Below are 17,035 nucleotides of genomic sequence, written 5' to 3' on the forward strand. Positions count from 1 at the left end.
ATACCCAAGTGTCTTGCGCCTGCTGCTGCTCAGTGCAGGCTGGAGAACAGCATTGGATGAAAAATGACAAAGTTCATAGAATCAATGTGGGTGGAAAAGCCCTTTAAGCTCATCCAGTCCAACGGTTCCCAGCACTGCCAAGGCCACGTAACCCACGGCACTGAGGGTCTCATGTACACAGTGTGTGGGCACTTGGGGAACCACCAGCCAGAGCGCATTGCATGATTGCGGGGTAGAAGAGTCTGTACTTGTGCTTGCTCCCTCCTGAAATCATAGAGTCCCAGACTGGTTTGGGTTGGAAGGGACCTTAAAGCTCCTCCAGTCCCAACCCCCTGCCATGGACGGGGACACCTTCCACTAGAGCAGGTTGCTCAGAGCTGCTTCAGCCCTTGCAGCATCTCCATAGCCTCCTCTGGACTCACTCCAACAGCTCCATGTCCCTCCTGTGCTGTTGCCCCAGAGCTGATCCATCTCATGGTATCGATGTCTGTGGTCCAGTCCCTGTCTGGTTTTGTTTCTGGAGTGAAACCCTGTGGTGCTGGGCAATAGCACACAGCTGGTGGTATGCTGGTGTGCTGTGGCATCACTGTTTGGGAACCTTGCAGGACTATGACCAGCACCAAGCTCTTTGGGCTTGCAGAGCAGGACCATGGATGTGCCTGTGATCTACATGCACCCCAGTGACCCACTGGGCACTCAAGTTGGGGTTGGAGATGCTCACTCTGTGCCATCTACCAGGCGACAAAGCCAGGGTGGGCTGTGGTGCATTCCAGAGCCCTGATGGTGCCCAGCTCTGGTGCTTGTCCTGCTCATGGGCACTATGTTCACCTCTGCTCCCTCCTTCTGCAGGTGATACAGGTGCTGAATGCAGACGCTATCGTGGTGAAGCTGAACTCTGGGGACCACAAAACCATTCACCTCTCCAGCATCCGACCCCCGCGGCTGGAAGGGGACAGCACACAGGTGACCGTGGGGATGTGTGGATGGGGGTGATTGTGGGGTGAGGGGCTGCTCTGCTTTGCACCCAGTGATGCAGCAATCGCCAGCGTCCATCACCATCCCTGGATGGAGTCACCTCCTTGTGAGGCTCCTCTTATATCTAGACTTGATCCTTCCATGCCAGGTACCCCCTTTTTCATCCTGGGTGGAGCCTTATGGGATGCAGGAGGCCTTGGGGAGGGTTGAAGTGTGTGCTTTGATAGGGATGCCTCCATCATCCCCTGCCTTGATTTTCCCTTCTGTATCGTGGGTGCTATTGCATCTCTGCTCTGGGATGGTGAAAGAGACCTGTTTCCCCAATGTGGGGCTGTGGATGATGTGCAGTGGGATAATTGCCAGGGATATGCTGGCGTATGGTGTCCCATCCTTGCGATCCCTTGCCCCTTGGTGCACGAGCAGCGTGGTAGCTCTGCTCAGCATCCTCATGTCCATTCTCAGCCGTGGGATTTGGGATGTTCCATGTGCTCACGCAGCGCAGCAGCAGCTCTGCCCTCCCCTTCCCTGCAGCCTGATGTTTGCCTGGCGCTGCGGGGGAGAAGCAAGAGGCTGCTGGAGATGATGCAGAGTAAGCAAAGCCCTTTGGTTTCCCTTCTCCTCCTCCTTGTGCCGTTCAGCTTGATGCTTGGCAGTGCCACCCCGAGCATCCTTCCCCTCTGCCATGGGGCTGGCTGGGGCTGGGAAGTGCTTCCCTCCTTCCTCCCTCCCTCTTCTCATCCTTTGATTCAGAGCGATGCCGGGGTCTGACTCAGAGACCTGCAGCATCAGGATCTGATGGAGAAATCCCAGGGTTTTGGTCTCTGGAAAACACTGCATTGTTCCTGCACAGTTTGGTCTCGGCTCTGCTTGGTTTGAGCATCTCGCAAGCTGGACCTCGAGCCTCACGCTCGCCAGTGACATGAAAGCACCCAGAATAAGCTCTGCAGTCACACGCTGGGTCCCCTTTACCCCTGCTCAAAGCACCTCTGCTGTTCTGGGAGCTGGGACGCTGGTTTAATCCCTGTGCCCCTTTCTCGGGTGGCCACGGGGGCCCTGGAGCCAGGCGCTGCCAGGCATTGCCTGGTCTAAAGCCATCTGAAAGCTTCTTAGGGCAGGGATTTATCTGCTGGCTGCTGCTTCCTTTTGTTTCCCACCCCCCTAATGGTTGATGCACTCGAGAGCTGCGGAGACCCCTGTTGAGCACCCGCATTGTTCCTCCTCCTCATCCGGTGCCTCTGGAGATGATGAGGAGTGAGGGGAAAGATTTCCAACCGGGAGCTGAAAGCCAATTCACCCAGCGCTAAACAAAACCACTTTTCGCAGGGCTGGGCTTTCATCCCAAACAGCACCTATGGGCTGAGCACTGGCCTTGCCCTGCTGGTGGGTGACAGACGTGTGCCACAGCGCAGGGACAGAGCCAGGCTGCTCCTGGACCAGTAGTTTGGCAGTTCCTTCCTCCTAGGATGCTGCCTTGGTTTGTACCCACTGAATTAGGAATAACTGCCCCAGATCAGGCTCTTCCCACTGGTTCCCTGCCGTCAGCACCGGGTGAATGGGAGCCAAACACGGAGGGCCCGGAGTGCTGGTGCTGCTGGGAGTACTGGGGTCCCTTTGTGGCTTCTTTGCTTTCTGAGGCTCCTTTGGGGTCTCTTTGTGGCTTCTTTGGTTTCTTTGTGGTTTCTGTGGCTCCTTTGCGGCTCCTTTGGGGTTTCTTTGTGGCTTCTTTGCAGCTTCTCTGTGGTTTCTGTGTGGTTTCTCTGTGGAGCAGTCTGATCTCCAAGGAGACTGCAGAAGGCGGCTGCTCCGCGCTGCGTTTCCGGCTCTCCCAACAAACCCCGTTGCTTGTTTCCTTGCTGTAGCCCTGGTGCACGGTCAGTGCCTTCTTCCTGCCCACTGGGAGCTGCTGGGCTCACTTGGTGCTGCTCTAAACCTGGTCTCATCTCCCCACTGATGCTCCAGCACCCCAAAGCCACCACATCACAGCCATGACACTGGTCTGCATCTGTCTTCTCAGCTGGGGAGCTCATTGCATGTAATGGGTTTGGCATTTGGAAACATCTCCACCTTTAGGTTGCATCCAGAGTCTGGAGGTGCCAGGTCCTGCTGCCAGACCCTCAGTGCTGTGAAATTGCCTGTCCTTGTGAGCATGGCTTGGCCAGTGCATCCCCTGGTCATTCAGCACCACTTCCATCCTCTTCTCCTTGCTTCTCCAAGAGCTGGAGCACCCGGTGCTCTGGAGCCCGTCCCGCCCTGGTCTCGGTGGGACCCATGGTGGTCTTGATGGCTCTAGCAATGACATTTGTGTACTTAGCTGACACCACCGTGCCAGCCTCTTGCTTTGATATCCCCAGCCACGGGGTCAAGCTCTTTCCCTTCATGGTCTCCCCGGTGCTGCTGGTGGGTCCCCTCACACCACACAGGAGCATTTGGTCACCCTACATTGTGTGTGCCCCAGTTCAGCCTAGAGTCATGGAATGGTTTGGGTCAGAAAGCACCTTAAGCTCATCCAGTTCCAACCCCCTGCCACAGGCAGGGACACCCACTTTATTCCTTTCTGGGTTTTAGCTGCCTTTAGGTCCTTCTGCATTTCCATCTCTGGCTCTGCTCAGTTGATTAACTGTGAATGCAGTTAATTCGTCCTCCTTCCAAATCATTAGTTTAAAAGTAATTAATAAATAAAACCCATCAAAATACCCAACAACCAACTGAAAAAGCCATTCACAGGCAAAGTGGGCACCTTGTTTAGTTGCATGTGAGTAGCAGGTCGAGGGAGGGGATCCTGCCCTTCTGGTCTGCTCTTGTGAGACCCCACTTGCAGCAGTGTGTGCAGTGCTGGTGTCCTCAGCATAAGGACAATGGCAGGGGGTTGAAACGGGATGATCTTAAGGTTCCTCCCAAACTAAACCATTCCATGATTCCATGTCCTACTCCCCCATCCCTGACTTGCTGCTTTAGACATGTGTGTCTAGTTTTGGGATTGATTTTGGCTGTTCTGGAAGGCTTTCCCCCTGAAGTGGTGTGTGTGGGTCTGGCAATACTATAGCAGAGCTGCTCTGCCCACCATGGGGTTCAGACATGTACCCACTGTTGTAGGTAGCACGTAGCTGGGGCAGCACTGCTGGGGAGCTCCATCTCCATCCTGCTGAGCGCAAATTGCTCCCAAGGCACCTGATGGAGGAGATGGGAAATGACAAAGTGAAAATCCAGCATAATAAAATCCTGCAGCCTTTCATCTCCCTCCTTCATCACCCGGTGTGGAATGAAGCCTGAGAGCGGGAGCTGATAGTGTTTAATATCTCTATTGCTTGTCTGTCGAGGAACATAACGCGTTTGCATGAAGATCTGGCTGCTGCTGCTGCCAAGGTGGTGATGGGTCCATAGATGCAGTGTCAGAGCTGTGGTGCATGGGAATGGCTGAAGTCCCCTCACCAGGATAACTGGGCACCAGGATGGACTCTCTGATTTTGGGGACCAGCTCTGGAGCAGGGCACAGCACAGCTCTTTCCCACTATGCTGCATCAAAAGCTGGGTGTTGATGGCAGTCCTGCTCCAGGCTGTGTCCTGCCACCACCGTGGGCTCACCATGGCTCTCCAGGCTGAAACCACATCTGGTTTAACCCCACAGCCTTGAGGCAGGAGCAGGTTCTACAGAAGAACCTCACTTCATAGCTGCGGGCCACATCTGAGGCTCAAAGCGTGGAGTGGTCTAACTTTCAGGGTGCACAAGGTGTTTCCAGCACAGGGATGTCCTTCCCCATAGCTGCTGCTGATGCCCATCACTGGTGTCCTGTCCTGCTCAGCTCTTGTATCACATGGTGGGGTTTGTGGTCTGTTCATCTCGGTGATGGACCCGATCCTTGCTGGTGTGTTGGATCTGTTGTATGGTGTGGTGGTGGCAGAGCAGCCATGTATGTGCAGGTGGGCTGAGTGTGGGGGCAGTGCTGCATCCCTCCGTGTTTCCATGGGATAGAGGCAGAGCAAATCCCCAGGGAGAAGCAGTGGCTGCTGGAGACTCTGACCTGCCAGATCCATGGCATCTAAAGGCAGTGAGTGGTGGCTGTGGCTTTAGGACCCTTTCCTGTGTCTCAGTGTCAGCACCATTCCCAGTGTTCAGGATGTTCCATCTTTGCTTTTTTAACCAGAATCATGGAATGGTTTGTGTTGGAAGGGACTTTAACACTCCTCCAATTCCAATCCCTGCCATGGGCAGGGACACCTTCCACTGGAGCAGGTTGCTCCAAGCCCTGTCCAAGTTCATGAGGTTTCATCTTGACTTTTTAGTCATTAGTTCTCTCCCTTGGCAGCTGAATGAGGATCTCCTTAGCAGCAGCTCTGTGCTCTCTGGAGCTGCTTTTGCCCAAGTGCTGCAGTACAAAGTGCTCCAATCCCCTGGTTATCTAAATGGACATCTTAATCGGTGACACCCGGGGAGTTGAACACATGGACCCTGATGGGAAGAGAAGGATAAAATCAGGGAGGAACCATCCTGCTTCTGGTGGGTTGGGGTTTATTTGGTGTGTGGAAGTGGGGCAGAGAGTGGGGAGGGATGTGGTGTGTGCTGAGGGGCTTCAGTAGTGCTGGGGCGTCTCCTTGCTCCATGGAGCTGGAGGGGGGAGGTAGAAATGGGATCAGGATCTGTGATGTCCTGGCTCCTGTCCTGGCTGTGGCACTGCTCCGGGACTCAACAGTCTCTGCTCCTGCCTGTGCAGCTGAGATAAGGTTGACATTGGCAGTGGGGGATGTCTTCCAGGCTTGTCTGTGTGGCCCTGGGGCACATTCCGCATGGATTTTCTGAGAACACAGAGCTCAGGCTGTTTGGATTTCTTCATCCTGGATGGTGGCTGCTGCCTGTCCACCAGCCTCACATAGTGCTGGTGATGGGAAGGGCTTTCCTTTGGCTGCCTCCAGATCCCTAAGGACAGGGCACAGAGTGGTGGGTCTCCAAAGGAGCCCGGTGTTCTGCCTACTCCTGGTGCTAGCATGGTGCTGGAGTGATGGGAAGCCTTGGAAGGAGCAGGAGGTGCCACAGGCAGAGCAGTGACAAGCTGGGAGTGAAGGCAAGCTGGAAATGGCTTCAGAAAAAGGGAAAACCAGATGGACTTGGGCTTGGATTGTTTTTTCCCTGCTCTCAGATGAGTTTGTGTGCGGGTTCCTTGGCTTTCTGATATGCTTCTAAAGGCAGGGAACTGCTGGCTGCTGTCAGGCTGTGAGTTGGTGAATCATGGAATCAGACTGGTTTGGGTGGAAGGGACCTTAAAGCTCATCCAGTCCCAAGCTCCTGCCACAGGCAGGGACACCTTCCACTAGAGCAGGTTGCTTCAAGCCCCTGTGTCCAACCTGGCCTTGAACACTGCCAGGGATGGGGCAGCCACAGCTTCTCTGGGCACCCTGTGCCAGCGCCTCAGCACCCTCACAGGGAAGAACTTCTGCCTAAGAGCTCATCTCAGTCTCCCCTCTGGCAGGTTAAAGCCATTCCCCTTGGCCTATCCCTACAGGCCCTTGTCCCAAGCCCCGCTCCAGGTTTTCTGCAGCCCCTTTAGGCACTGGAGCTGCCCTAAGGTCTCCCCAGAGCACAGCAGAGGGGCAGGATCGCCTCCCTGAGCTGCTGCTCAAGCTCTGGGGATGCAGCCCAGCACATGGGGAGTTCTGGGCTCAAGGGCACACTGAAGCCAGGTCATGGTGAGGGATTGGCCACCCCTGCTGCTGCCAGCCTCTGGAGGGATGCAGATATCCCCATGGGTCTCATGCTGGGGCGATGTTGGATAGAACACACACTGTCCTGTCCGTTCATCCACCCACCCAGGTACGCTGTGTCCTGCTGCAGGTGCAATGACACCAGAAGGTCAGTGCTGGGGCAGCCGGGCTCCAGCTCCTCATGTGCTGCTCGACTGCAAACCCCTGGCTCCCAGAGGTGCCAGTGCTTAAATCCTGACAAGGATATTTCTGTGCCTGGAATCTAATGTCGGATCTGCCTCCCACCAGTGCAGCCCGGTCACCTTCATTACCCCCTTGCTCCCAGGCAATGCCAAGTGATGCTCGGATGAAGGCAGAGCATCGGCTGTGTGGCACAAGGATGGTGATGGATGGTGGCCCCAGCAGTACCATTGCTCCTGCTCCTCATCCTTCTGCTCTAGCTCTCCACCACACTCCAGGAGGTTTAGAAAGAGCTATATTTTACCCAAAGCCCATCAAACAGCCATGCTTTCCGCTCCTTTCCCTGTCCCTTGCAGATTGCCAGCATATTTACGTGTAACTGGAAGCGCTTTGTACAAATGACCTGTCTGGGGATGGACGTTGAGGTCAAGGACAGCCTGGACCCTTCCAGCTACTAGTTTTGATGCTGTTTGAGATGGATTTATACCCCTGGGTGAGATTTAGGAAACAAGGTGTTCAGGAAGGATCCTATCACATGTGCTTTTAGCAATCACAGCTGCTTTATCCTTAGAAAGGAGCTTTTCCTTCCAGCACCGTGACACTTTGGGGTACCTGATGGCACCCTGGGTCTCTCTGGCAGCTTCTTGGGTGCACGTGAGTGCCTGGTCCTGCTTGGTGAGGCAGAAGCTGCTCGACAGATGGTTTGCAGGTGTCTGCTGCTGCCTTTCTGCACCAGGCGGATTGCGGGGAGCGGGTGGCTGCACTCGGCTTGGCAGAGGTTTGAGTACTGAGCTGCGAACGCCACTCGGCTCCTCCTGTCCCTGCAGAGGCTCTTCTGGCAGCCTCAGCTCAGCCCCTGCCAGGAGAGGTGGTGTTGAGGCTCAGCACATTGGCTGCATCCCTGCTGTGATGCTGGAGCAGGTGGGATTGGAGGCAGCACATGAGCTGGGAGTGAAATGCCCTGATTTTCCTTGCAGAGCTCCCTGGAGCTGCTTGGGTTTCACCATAACGGTGGGTATGATGTGGCAGCTCATGCTTCTTCAGTGCCAAAACCAAGGTAGACACTCACTTCCCCAGCTTGTCACCCTCTCTGGCTATTCCAGCGTAGCACTGGAGCGGGATGCATCAATGGTTTTCCTCCATGACTCCCATCATGCCTGCCAACACGCATCCCTCGCAGTGGGGTTGTGTGGGGTCTCCTGGGGCTGTCTCCTCCTGCTCTGCCTGTCTGCCTGCACACCTTCCACCACGGGTAGTGGCATTCCAGAAGGTTCTGCCTGCTCAGATGCTCCCCACTGACAGCAGCCAGCCTTGGAGGAATGTGTGGGAACCTCCAGGACCTCCAGCTTGTTTTTATCATCCCCCATTGCTGTAATGAGGATGGTCTTTGTCTGCAGCAACTCAAAGCTTGTTAGTTCTGCTGGGCTGGCCAGGATCTTGTGCTGGAGTTGGATTCGAGTCTACACAGCCAAGATGAGCTCTGCCTGGTGAGGGATGCTGTACAGCTTCAAGGCAGCAGAATGATGAGTTGTGAGGATGCTGTGGTCTGCATGGAGAAGAGAACATAAGAAGGACATGGAGCTGTTGGAGCAACTCCAGAGGAGGCCACGAGGATGATCAGGGGACTGGAGCACCTCCCATATGGAGACAGGCTGAGAACACTGGGGTTGTTCAGCCTGGAGAAGAGAAGCTGCGTGGAGACCTCATAGCAGCCTTCCACTATCTGAAGGAGAGCCTATAGGGATACTGGAGGGACTCTTCATTAGGGACTGTAGAGACAGGACAAGGGGTAACGGGTTCAAACTGAAAGAGGAGAAGTTCAGGCTTCTATGCTTCTAAGAGGCTCTTGGTTTCCCTATTTGCAGAGCAGGGTTTGTACTACAGAACCCGCTCCATGCTCGATGAGCATAAAAGATTAATGAGAAGCAAACCCATGAACTCATCAGCGTCTCATCTCCGGTAAATTAGAGCTACAAGGATCGTCAGAGCTCATCCATGTCTTGTGTAACGGAACTGATTGCTGGCGCGGATGGGGTTCGTGTACAACCTAAAGTGCTTGGGAGTGTGGCCTTAATGTATTCCAAATATTGGCAGAGGAGAGGTGCATCCGAGGAGAGGCAGGAGCTGGGGGCACTGGAGTTCCCTCATCTATATTTCATAGGGGCTGCAAGAGCTTCCAGGGAGAAGACATCTGATGTCAGCATGTTCTTGCAACCTGTTTTCTGCCCTGCGGGTAGCATGCTTTTTGTAGTGCAAAAATGATTAGCTTGCATCTCACTCCAGCTTCTTCTCTGCCTTCTCCCAGAGTCATTCCATGGTGGGAAGGCAGTTGTTTGGCATTTGATCTGCAATTCTGGGTTGCTGAGATGCAGCAGGGTGCTAAATTCCGGGATGGGGGCTATGGGCTGATCAAATCCCTGGTAAAATCCTTCTGCTTCATCACAGGAGGGTTTTCCTCCCCTGGATGAAGGTACCAACATGTAATGATCCAGATGGAGCCTGGCTCCTGGGGGATCAGTTGGGGCCAGATGCGAGGCCTGATCCAGGTTGGATCAGCAGCAGGGTGAAAGAGCAGAGGATGGGCTGGTGATGGGCTGCGGGCACCAGGCCAGCGCTGGAGCTGTGGCTGATGCTGGTTTGGGATGTGGGGACGAGCTTGTTGGCAATTAGAGAACAGCCTCTTTGCAAGGCAAGGGCTCCGTGACCGCAGGCAATCACTAACTCACAGCCCTGGCTCCAGGGCCCGTGTAGCCGGGAGGAAGATGCAGCTCCAGACCATATGCTCTGCGCATAGCAATGGCGCTTAAGTGCTTGGTCTTATTGATGCCATGTAAGTAATAAGCCCTGAAGATTGGGCTGTGCTAAAATACTTCCCAAACAACTTCCATTGAAGTGTTGTAATTCTCCTGAGCCAGCAGAAGTGCTGGGTGGTTTGACACTGATGCTTTGAGGAGGATCCAGGCACCTGCCAGCTCACATTTAGGAGGATGACACTCCAGCAGGGCTTTTTGCATTGTGCACTGGGAGCTGCTGTGCTCTTAAAGAGGCTTTAGCACCTCCAGCACCGACAGTCCAGAAGCGTTAAAGCAGAAATGGGTAGACCTGGTGTCCTCTGCATCCAGAAGCTGGGAGTGTTGATCTGCTGGAGGGGAGGAAGTTCTGCAGAGGGATCTGCATAGGCTGGATCCATGGACTGTGGCCAATAGGATGAGGTTCAAGAAGGCAAAGTGCCGGGTCCTGCACTTGGGCCACACCAACCCCCTGCAATGCTCCAGGCTTGGGGAAGAGCAGCTGGAAACTGCTCATGGGAAAGCAGCTGGAAGTGCTGATTGATGGAGCTGAACATGAGCAGCTTGTGCCCAGGCAGCCAGGAAGCCATCAGCATCCTGGCCTGTATCAGCAACAGTGCAGCAGCAGGGCCAGGGCAGTGATTGTGCCCCTGCACTGGGCACTGGTGAGGCTGCACCTCGAATCCTGTGTTCAGCTCTGGGCCCCTCACTGCAAGAGAGACATTGAGGTGCTGGAGCAGGGCCAGAGAAGGGCAACGGAGCTGGTGCAGGGCCTGGAGCACAAGTGTGATGGGGAATGGCTGAGGGACCTGGGGGGTTCAGTGTGGAGAAGAGAAGGATTAGGGGGGACCTCATTGCTCCCTACAACTGCCTGAAAGGAGGATGGAGCCAGGAGGGGCTGGGCTCTGCTCCCAAGGAACAAGGGATGGGACAAGAGGAAACGGCCTCAAGCTGCACCAGGGCAGGTTTAGATGGAGATGAAGAACAATTCCTTCCCCAAAGGGTGCTCAGGCACTGGAACAGGCTGCCCAGGGCAGTGCTGGAGTCACCGTCCCTGCAAGTGTTCACACACCGTGTAGCCGAGTCCTCAGTGCCATGGGTTAGTGATGGCCTTGGCAGTGTTGGGTAATGGTTGGACTGGATGAGCTTAAAGGGCTTTTCCAATGTCATTGATTCTGATCCTTAGAGGAGCAATGGGTAGACCTGGCATCCTCTTCCTGCAGCTGGCTGGGGCTGATGCTGTGCTGAGGTTTCTTGGTTATCTGGGCAAGTGTGAAAATGCTGATGGGAGAATGAAGCTCTGACCTTTTGATCTCATCAGGAAGCTGCTGTGAATCCTCTATTGATGGTTAAATTGCACTAAATTACAGAGGAGCGCTGCAGTTCTGCCACCTTGCTGAACTGGTGCAATTAATGTCCTGCCTAGCAACAGCACCCTTTTGCCTTGGGAACCTTAAGCCTGTGATTTTAGGTGTGTGATGAACCCCTGCAGAGGCTTGGTTTATTATTCCCAGTGGGTTATGGCTTTAGGAGCCTCTCTGCTCCATGTGGGAAGCAGCCAGAGCCATTGTTGTAGGCACCAGTCTGCTCCAAGGGATTGAGTTGAGTGCCCAGCACATCTGTAGTGACCCTGGCATCACCCAGATCCTGCCCTGTGATTGCTGAGATCACCCCATGGTTATGGATGTGATGCTGGAGGGCATATCCCTGCCTGTGGCAGGGGGTTGGAACCGGGTGATCTTAAGGTCCTTTCCAACCCTAATTATTCCGTGATTCTGTGGCTGGGGCACATTCTGGCTCAGAGGCCAGAGATGCTGAATCTTACAGCGTCCAGTGTTGGGAATCCTCCACTTCCCTGGGGGAAATTCTGACTGAATGCTAGAGGAATATTTTTCACTGTGAGAACAATCAGCCATTGGAATAATGTAGTTGAAATGTTAATGTTATTGGAATAACATATTCAAGGCCAGGTTGGACAGGGCTTGGAGCAACTTGCTCTAGTGAAAGGTGTTGGAGCTGAATGAGCTTTAAGGTCTCTTTCAACCTAAACCATTTCATGATTCTATTATGATCTCCCCCTGAAAAGGTTAGGTTCCCCAAGAGCTGGCACATCTAATGTAGGTCATGCTTTGCCAGGAAAGGTTGGATCAGATGATCCTTGAGGTCCTTTCCAACCTGAGATTCAGGGATTCTGTGACTGAAGGGCACTGCCATGGGGCTGGCATCACCTTTGCTGGCTTCCCCTGTCTGAAGAAGCAATACCAGCAGCTCCATCCCTGCATGGACCCACTGCAGCATTGGGCTGGAGGGGGAATCTCCCATGGTAAGAGCCGACCCAGGCTCAGTCCTTGCTCCTCCTCCTCTGCTCAGTTCGGTTTAGAGCTGGTTACAACAGCACACACCACTGCCTGCGGGTCAGGAGCAGCTTCCATACCTCCAGCCGCATCCCTCTGCGCAGAGGAGGATGCTGCTGCTGGAGCAGGAGCTCAGAGCCTCCTCCAGTCCCCCCTGCATCACTCAGGGGTTTCAGCTGTGTTAACACCCCCCTCCACATGCTCTCCAGCTCAGAGCAGTCATGAATATTCCCCCTGCTATTCGAACCCGCTGCTGGAGAGCTCTATTTAGTCACTAGACGTTTGAACAGGTGCTGCAGGGGATGGTGTGTGCCCTTCACTGGTGCCTGCAGCCCACTGGCCCCTTGCCCACAGCATGCTCCAATACATGTTGGTGGACTTCTGGCACTGGTCATCCGTGAGGATGTGAGGAATGCTGCACCCCTGTTCCTGTGCTCCAGAGCAGAGCTATGCTTCTGCGCCAAGCTCCTTATGGCGCCCATTCTCTCCTTCAGACACTGGTGTTTGGGCAGGTTTTGCTGGTACCCAGCTGTGGCAGGAGCATTGGGTGGTTGTCACTGTCCTGGCACATTGTATGTGAACAGCTTCTGCCTTGGTACCTCCTGAAATCCCTGGTGCAAGGGGCAAAGCTGTTGGACACCCTGGGAATGAGCTTCTCATGGAGGAGATGCCTGGGGTCTGCAGCATCCCCCTCTGCTAAAGCTGCTTGTGCAAGGGATAAAAGGACAAAAAGTGCAGGACAACTCCCATGTGCCATTTCCTACCTGACCTTTTGTTGCAGCGTCTGAGGATGGACCCTGCCTGCATCACTTCCAGCCTTATGGCGTGAATCAGCTTCCCCAGGGCTGGGGAAGGGGTCTCAGGATGGCTAGTGAGCAGGACAGGGTGATGATGGTGATGGCTCAGGATGTCCCCTCTCCCTGGCCCCATGGATGGGATGACAGCTCCATCCTTAAAAGCTTTCTGCCTCCCTCCCGTCTGGCTGCTGCTGTCCTACTTTTTGCTGGCTGCTATTCTTCCCCTCCGTCACGTGCGGGTTGGGCACGGTGAGCTCCAGCGCAGCTTCAGCTGCTGCTGCCGGCTCCGAGCTGCTCCCACGACTTCAAACCGCCTCCCTGGCCCTGCACCCGGGGCTGCCGTGCTTCTCAGGCTGGAGGATGAGCAGAGATCACCCTCCCCTGGAGCAGGGATGCTGTCAAAAGGGGATGCATGCGTGTTCTTTGCCCTGCTCTGACAGGGCGGTGAGGTCCATGGAGCGGCTTCTGTGGCGCATCCCTCAGGGTCTGCAGTTATCCTCGGAAATTCGGGTTAACAGTGGTGGGAGTGGGGAGGTTTTTCCTTAAATCCTGAAATGGCTGCCAGAGCTGGATCCAGGGATACAAGGAGCTGCTGGCTCTGTGCTGTGAGCAGAGCCCGTCCCCTCAGGCCATGCTGAAAGGAGGCAGAAGCCTGCAAGGGAGGTGGAGAGGGGCTTTGGACAAGGGCCTGTAGGGACAGGACAAGGGGAATGGCTTTAACCTGACAGAATAGAGAAGACTGAGATGAGCTCTTAGGCAGAAGCTCTTCCCTGTGAGGGTGCTGAGGCACTGGCACAGGGTGCCCAGAGAAGCTGTGGCTGCCCCATCCCTGGCAGTGTTCAAGGCCAGGTTGGACAGAGGGGCTTGGAGCAACCTGCTCTAGTGGAAGGTGTCCCTGCCCATGGCAGGGGTTGGAAATGGAGGAGCTTTAAGGTCCCTTCCAACACAAGCCATTCCATGGTTCTATGATCTCCCAGCTTTGTGGAATCCCTCAGCCAGGCTTTGGGTCCAGACCAGCCCCGTTCTGAGACCAGTGACACTGTTTTGATGCTCCTTGTGAGTGGATCACCCAGAACACTTGACACCTAAAACCTCACAACCCCTTGCTCGATCCTGCAGTGTCAGTGTGTGGTGCCCCATCCTGATGACTGGATTTCAAGCTGCTGAGCATCCCATTCCTGCTTCTGCCTGTTGTGTCCCAGCTGCTGGCGCAGTGTTGTGCCTGGAATGCTGGGGGGGGTGTGTGAAATGCCAGTGCTGAGCCTTGGGATGCTGCTGTGACAGCAGGGCTGGAGGCAAGGTGGGTCTGGCTGGGAGCACGGGAGCTCAGGGACCCCGGGTGCCCCATGGGGCTGCATGGATGGTCTTATAACCAGTGTGGGGTTTGCCCATTCTCTGGCAAACTGCTCCATCCCTAGCCCTGCCTGTGGTAGTTTGATGCTCATGGTAGCCCAATTTGGCTGGGGTGTTGGTGGAAATGCAGTGTGGGAACATCCCAGCATGAGGGGTACAAGGTTTATCCAGGCTGGGGTATCCATCGTTCACCTTCCCACCATGGTTGCAGGGAAGAATACCTCCTCCAGCAGAGCCAGCCACTGGCTGGTTGGGGGAATTAACACACTAAATGGGCTTTCCTGGGAGATTTGGGACAAGAAATGACTTTTTGGTGGAAAATAATATAAAAAGCTCCATTAAGTGTGGATGGAGGAGTTTGTGGAGCTGAGCTGCTGCTCCGCCGGGATTCTGCGCTTATAATGAGTTCCTGCTCTGTGGTGACGTGGGTGATGGGGTGTTGTGCCCCTGCCAACACCTTCCCTTGGGTGCTTTCGGGACAGAGAGATGACAGGAGGGACCCACAGGGTCCCGCACCATGATCTGTGATGGGGATGGCTGCTGCAGTGAGAATGGAGCTTGTTTGGTCCTGCAGAGCTGCTTTGCAGGAGGCTGCTCCGGTGCCCTGTGTGGTGTGAGGGTGCCCAGACAAGTGGGGTGCTCCTTGGAGCACCAAGACACAGGTCCTGTCCCACAGAGCCCCATGTGTTTGGGTGACTTTGCCTGCCACTGTTCTCATGCTCCGTTCTGTGAAGGGGACCCCGTGGCTGGCTCAGGCTCCAGTGCTGGTGGCACAGGGAGATGCTGCCGTAATCCTCCCCTGCAGATCCGCAGGGATTGCTGGCACTGTGCAGCACGCTCCCTTCCTTGGTTCCCCCTGGCTTAGAGAGCAGTGTGGGAAGGAGTGGATTTGGCGTGGTCTGGCAGGGCACCCGCTCCCAAAGATTCCCTCCAGCAGGCAGCAAAGATGAGGATGTTGCCTCATGTGCCCTATCCCAGCTTTGCTGCCAGCTTGCAGGAAGCAGGGGAAGGGCTGGTCCCCTTGTCTGGAGTAGGAACTGTGCTATTGCGTGCTGTGCCGGCGTGCATATACTGTGTCCTGTCTTGTCATCTCTGGTGCTCTGAGCATCACTCCCTCATGGCAGGACTTGCATTGGAGGATAAGGACTTGGGGTGTTGGGTGGGGAGAAGCTCCCCATGACCCAGCTCCAGTGTATGTTTGAGCCCAGAACCCCTCCCCCCCGTCTGCACCCCCAGAGCTTGAGCAGCAGCTCAGGGAGGGGATCCTGCCCCTCTGCTGTGCTCTGGGGAGACCTTAGAGCAGCTCCAGTGCCTAAAGGGGCTGCAGGAAACCTGGAGAGGGGCTTTGGACAAGGGCCTGTAGGGACAGGACAAGGGGAAGGGCTTTAACCTGCCAGAGGGGAGACTGAGATGAGATCTTAGGCAGAAGTTCTTCCCTGTGAGAGTGCTGAGGCGCTGGCACAGGGTGCCTAGAGAAGCTGTGGCTGCCCCATCCCTGGCAGTGTTCAAGGCCAGGTTGGACACAGGGGCTTTGAGCAACCTGCTCTAGTGGAAGGTGTCCCTGTCTATGGCAGGGCTTGCAGCTGTATGAGCTTTAAGGTCCCAAACCAGTTTGGGATTCAAGAGGGAGCCCCCCCAATATATCTCCTGGGGGCTCCCTGGATGCGAGGGGCATCCCCAGTGGTCCCCCAGGATGATGCTGCCGTGCATGGATCCCATGCTGGTTCATCCCCCCTGTGCCATTGGAGGGGATGACTCGGATGAGGCTCACGGTCCCTGCGGCACCAGCTCTGCAGAGGATGGAATCTGTCCCCTCTGGTGGTGGCTGCATCGTGTCAGGGCCACGGGTATGGGTGGGCAGAGGAATCTCCTGGGGGCTGCACGTGCCCTGTGCCTGCTCACGGGGCTGCCAAGCTTCAAGGCAAAGATGGGAGGTTAAAACCAGGAAGGAAAATACATGCCTTGAACTGTTCTGTAAGCCCTGTGAGGGTTTGCGTTACCGCAAGCAGATGGGAATTCAGCAGAAAACCAAATTAAATAGCATGAGTTCTTTTTTTGTTGGACAAAAGCCTACCTGGGGAAGACACACGAGCTGTGGGTGGATTAAATCTGGTGTTGGGAGGAAGAATGCTGTGAAAGCAAAAGCCTTCAATCCCATTTAACCATCCCTTTCAGGGAAGACATGGGCTAGTCCAGCATGATCCAGGAGGATGCTCCTGTATGGCTTTCTCCATGCTTCTGTGAGTCACTGATAGAGTCAGGCAAAGGTTTGTGTTGAAGGGACCTTAAAGCTCATTCACCGCCAATCCCCTGCCACAGGCAGGGACACCTTCCACTAGAGCAGGTTGCTCCAAGCCCCTGTGTCCAACCTGGCCTTGAACACTGCCAGGGATGGGGCAGCCACAGCTTCTCTGGGCACCCTGTGCCAGCGCCTCAGCACCCTCACAGGGAAGAACTTCTGCCTAAGAGCTCATCTCAGTCTCCCCTCTGTCAGGTTAAAGCCATTCCCCTTGTCCTGTCCCTACAGGCCCTTGCCCAAAGCCCCTCTCCAGGTTTCCTGTAGCCCCTTTAGGCACTGGAGCTGCCCTAAGGTCTCCCCTTAAGGAGCCTTCTCTTCTCCAGGCTGACCCAGCCCAGCTCTCTCAGCCTGGCTCCAGAGCAGAGCTGCATCTCCAGCATGTAACAGTGCAACCCAGGGGTGCTCTGGATTGGCTTTTCCAGTGCTCTTGGCTGTGAGACATTCAGAGCATCCTCACCAGGACACTTTTCCTCTGCTCTTTCGGCTCACTGAGGTTGTTGTGGGAAGTCAAACCCATCTAAAACACAACTCAGACATCACAAGGTTATAAAATTTTAAAGGAAACAACCAACCCACACTCCTGAAACCGCTGAA

At 55.0% G+C, this 17,035-nt stretch overlaps 1 protein-coding gene across 1 annotated transcript in view; it reads left to right on the forward strand.

Annotated features, from left to right (window-relative positions):
• Positions 1-17,035, forward strand: part of SND1 (staphylococcal nuclease and tudor domain containing 1) — a 99,613-nt gene that overhangs the window by 16,200 nt on the left and 66,378 nt on the right. The window contains exon 10 of the mRNA XM_062613647.1: positions 850-963. Within this exon, the coding sequence (XP_062469631.1) occupies positions 850-963 (114 nt within the window). The remainder of the gene's footprint in view (positions 1-849; positions 964-17,035) is intronic.

This window comes from Pezoporus occidentalis, unplaced genomic scaffold (genome assembly GCF_034315485.1).
Source record: "Pezoporus occidentalis ecotype Australia unplaced genomic scaffold, CSIRO_AGI_Poc_V1 ctg17, whole genome shotgun sequence".
In the NCBI taxonomy this organism is placed as follows: domain Eukaryota; kingdom Metazoa; phylum Chordata; class Aves; order Psittaciformes; family Psittacidae; genus Pezoporus; species Pezoporus occidentalis.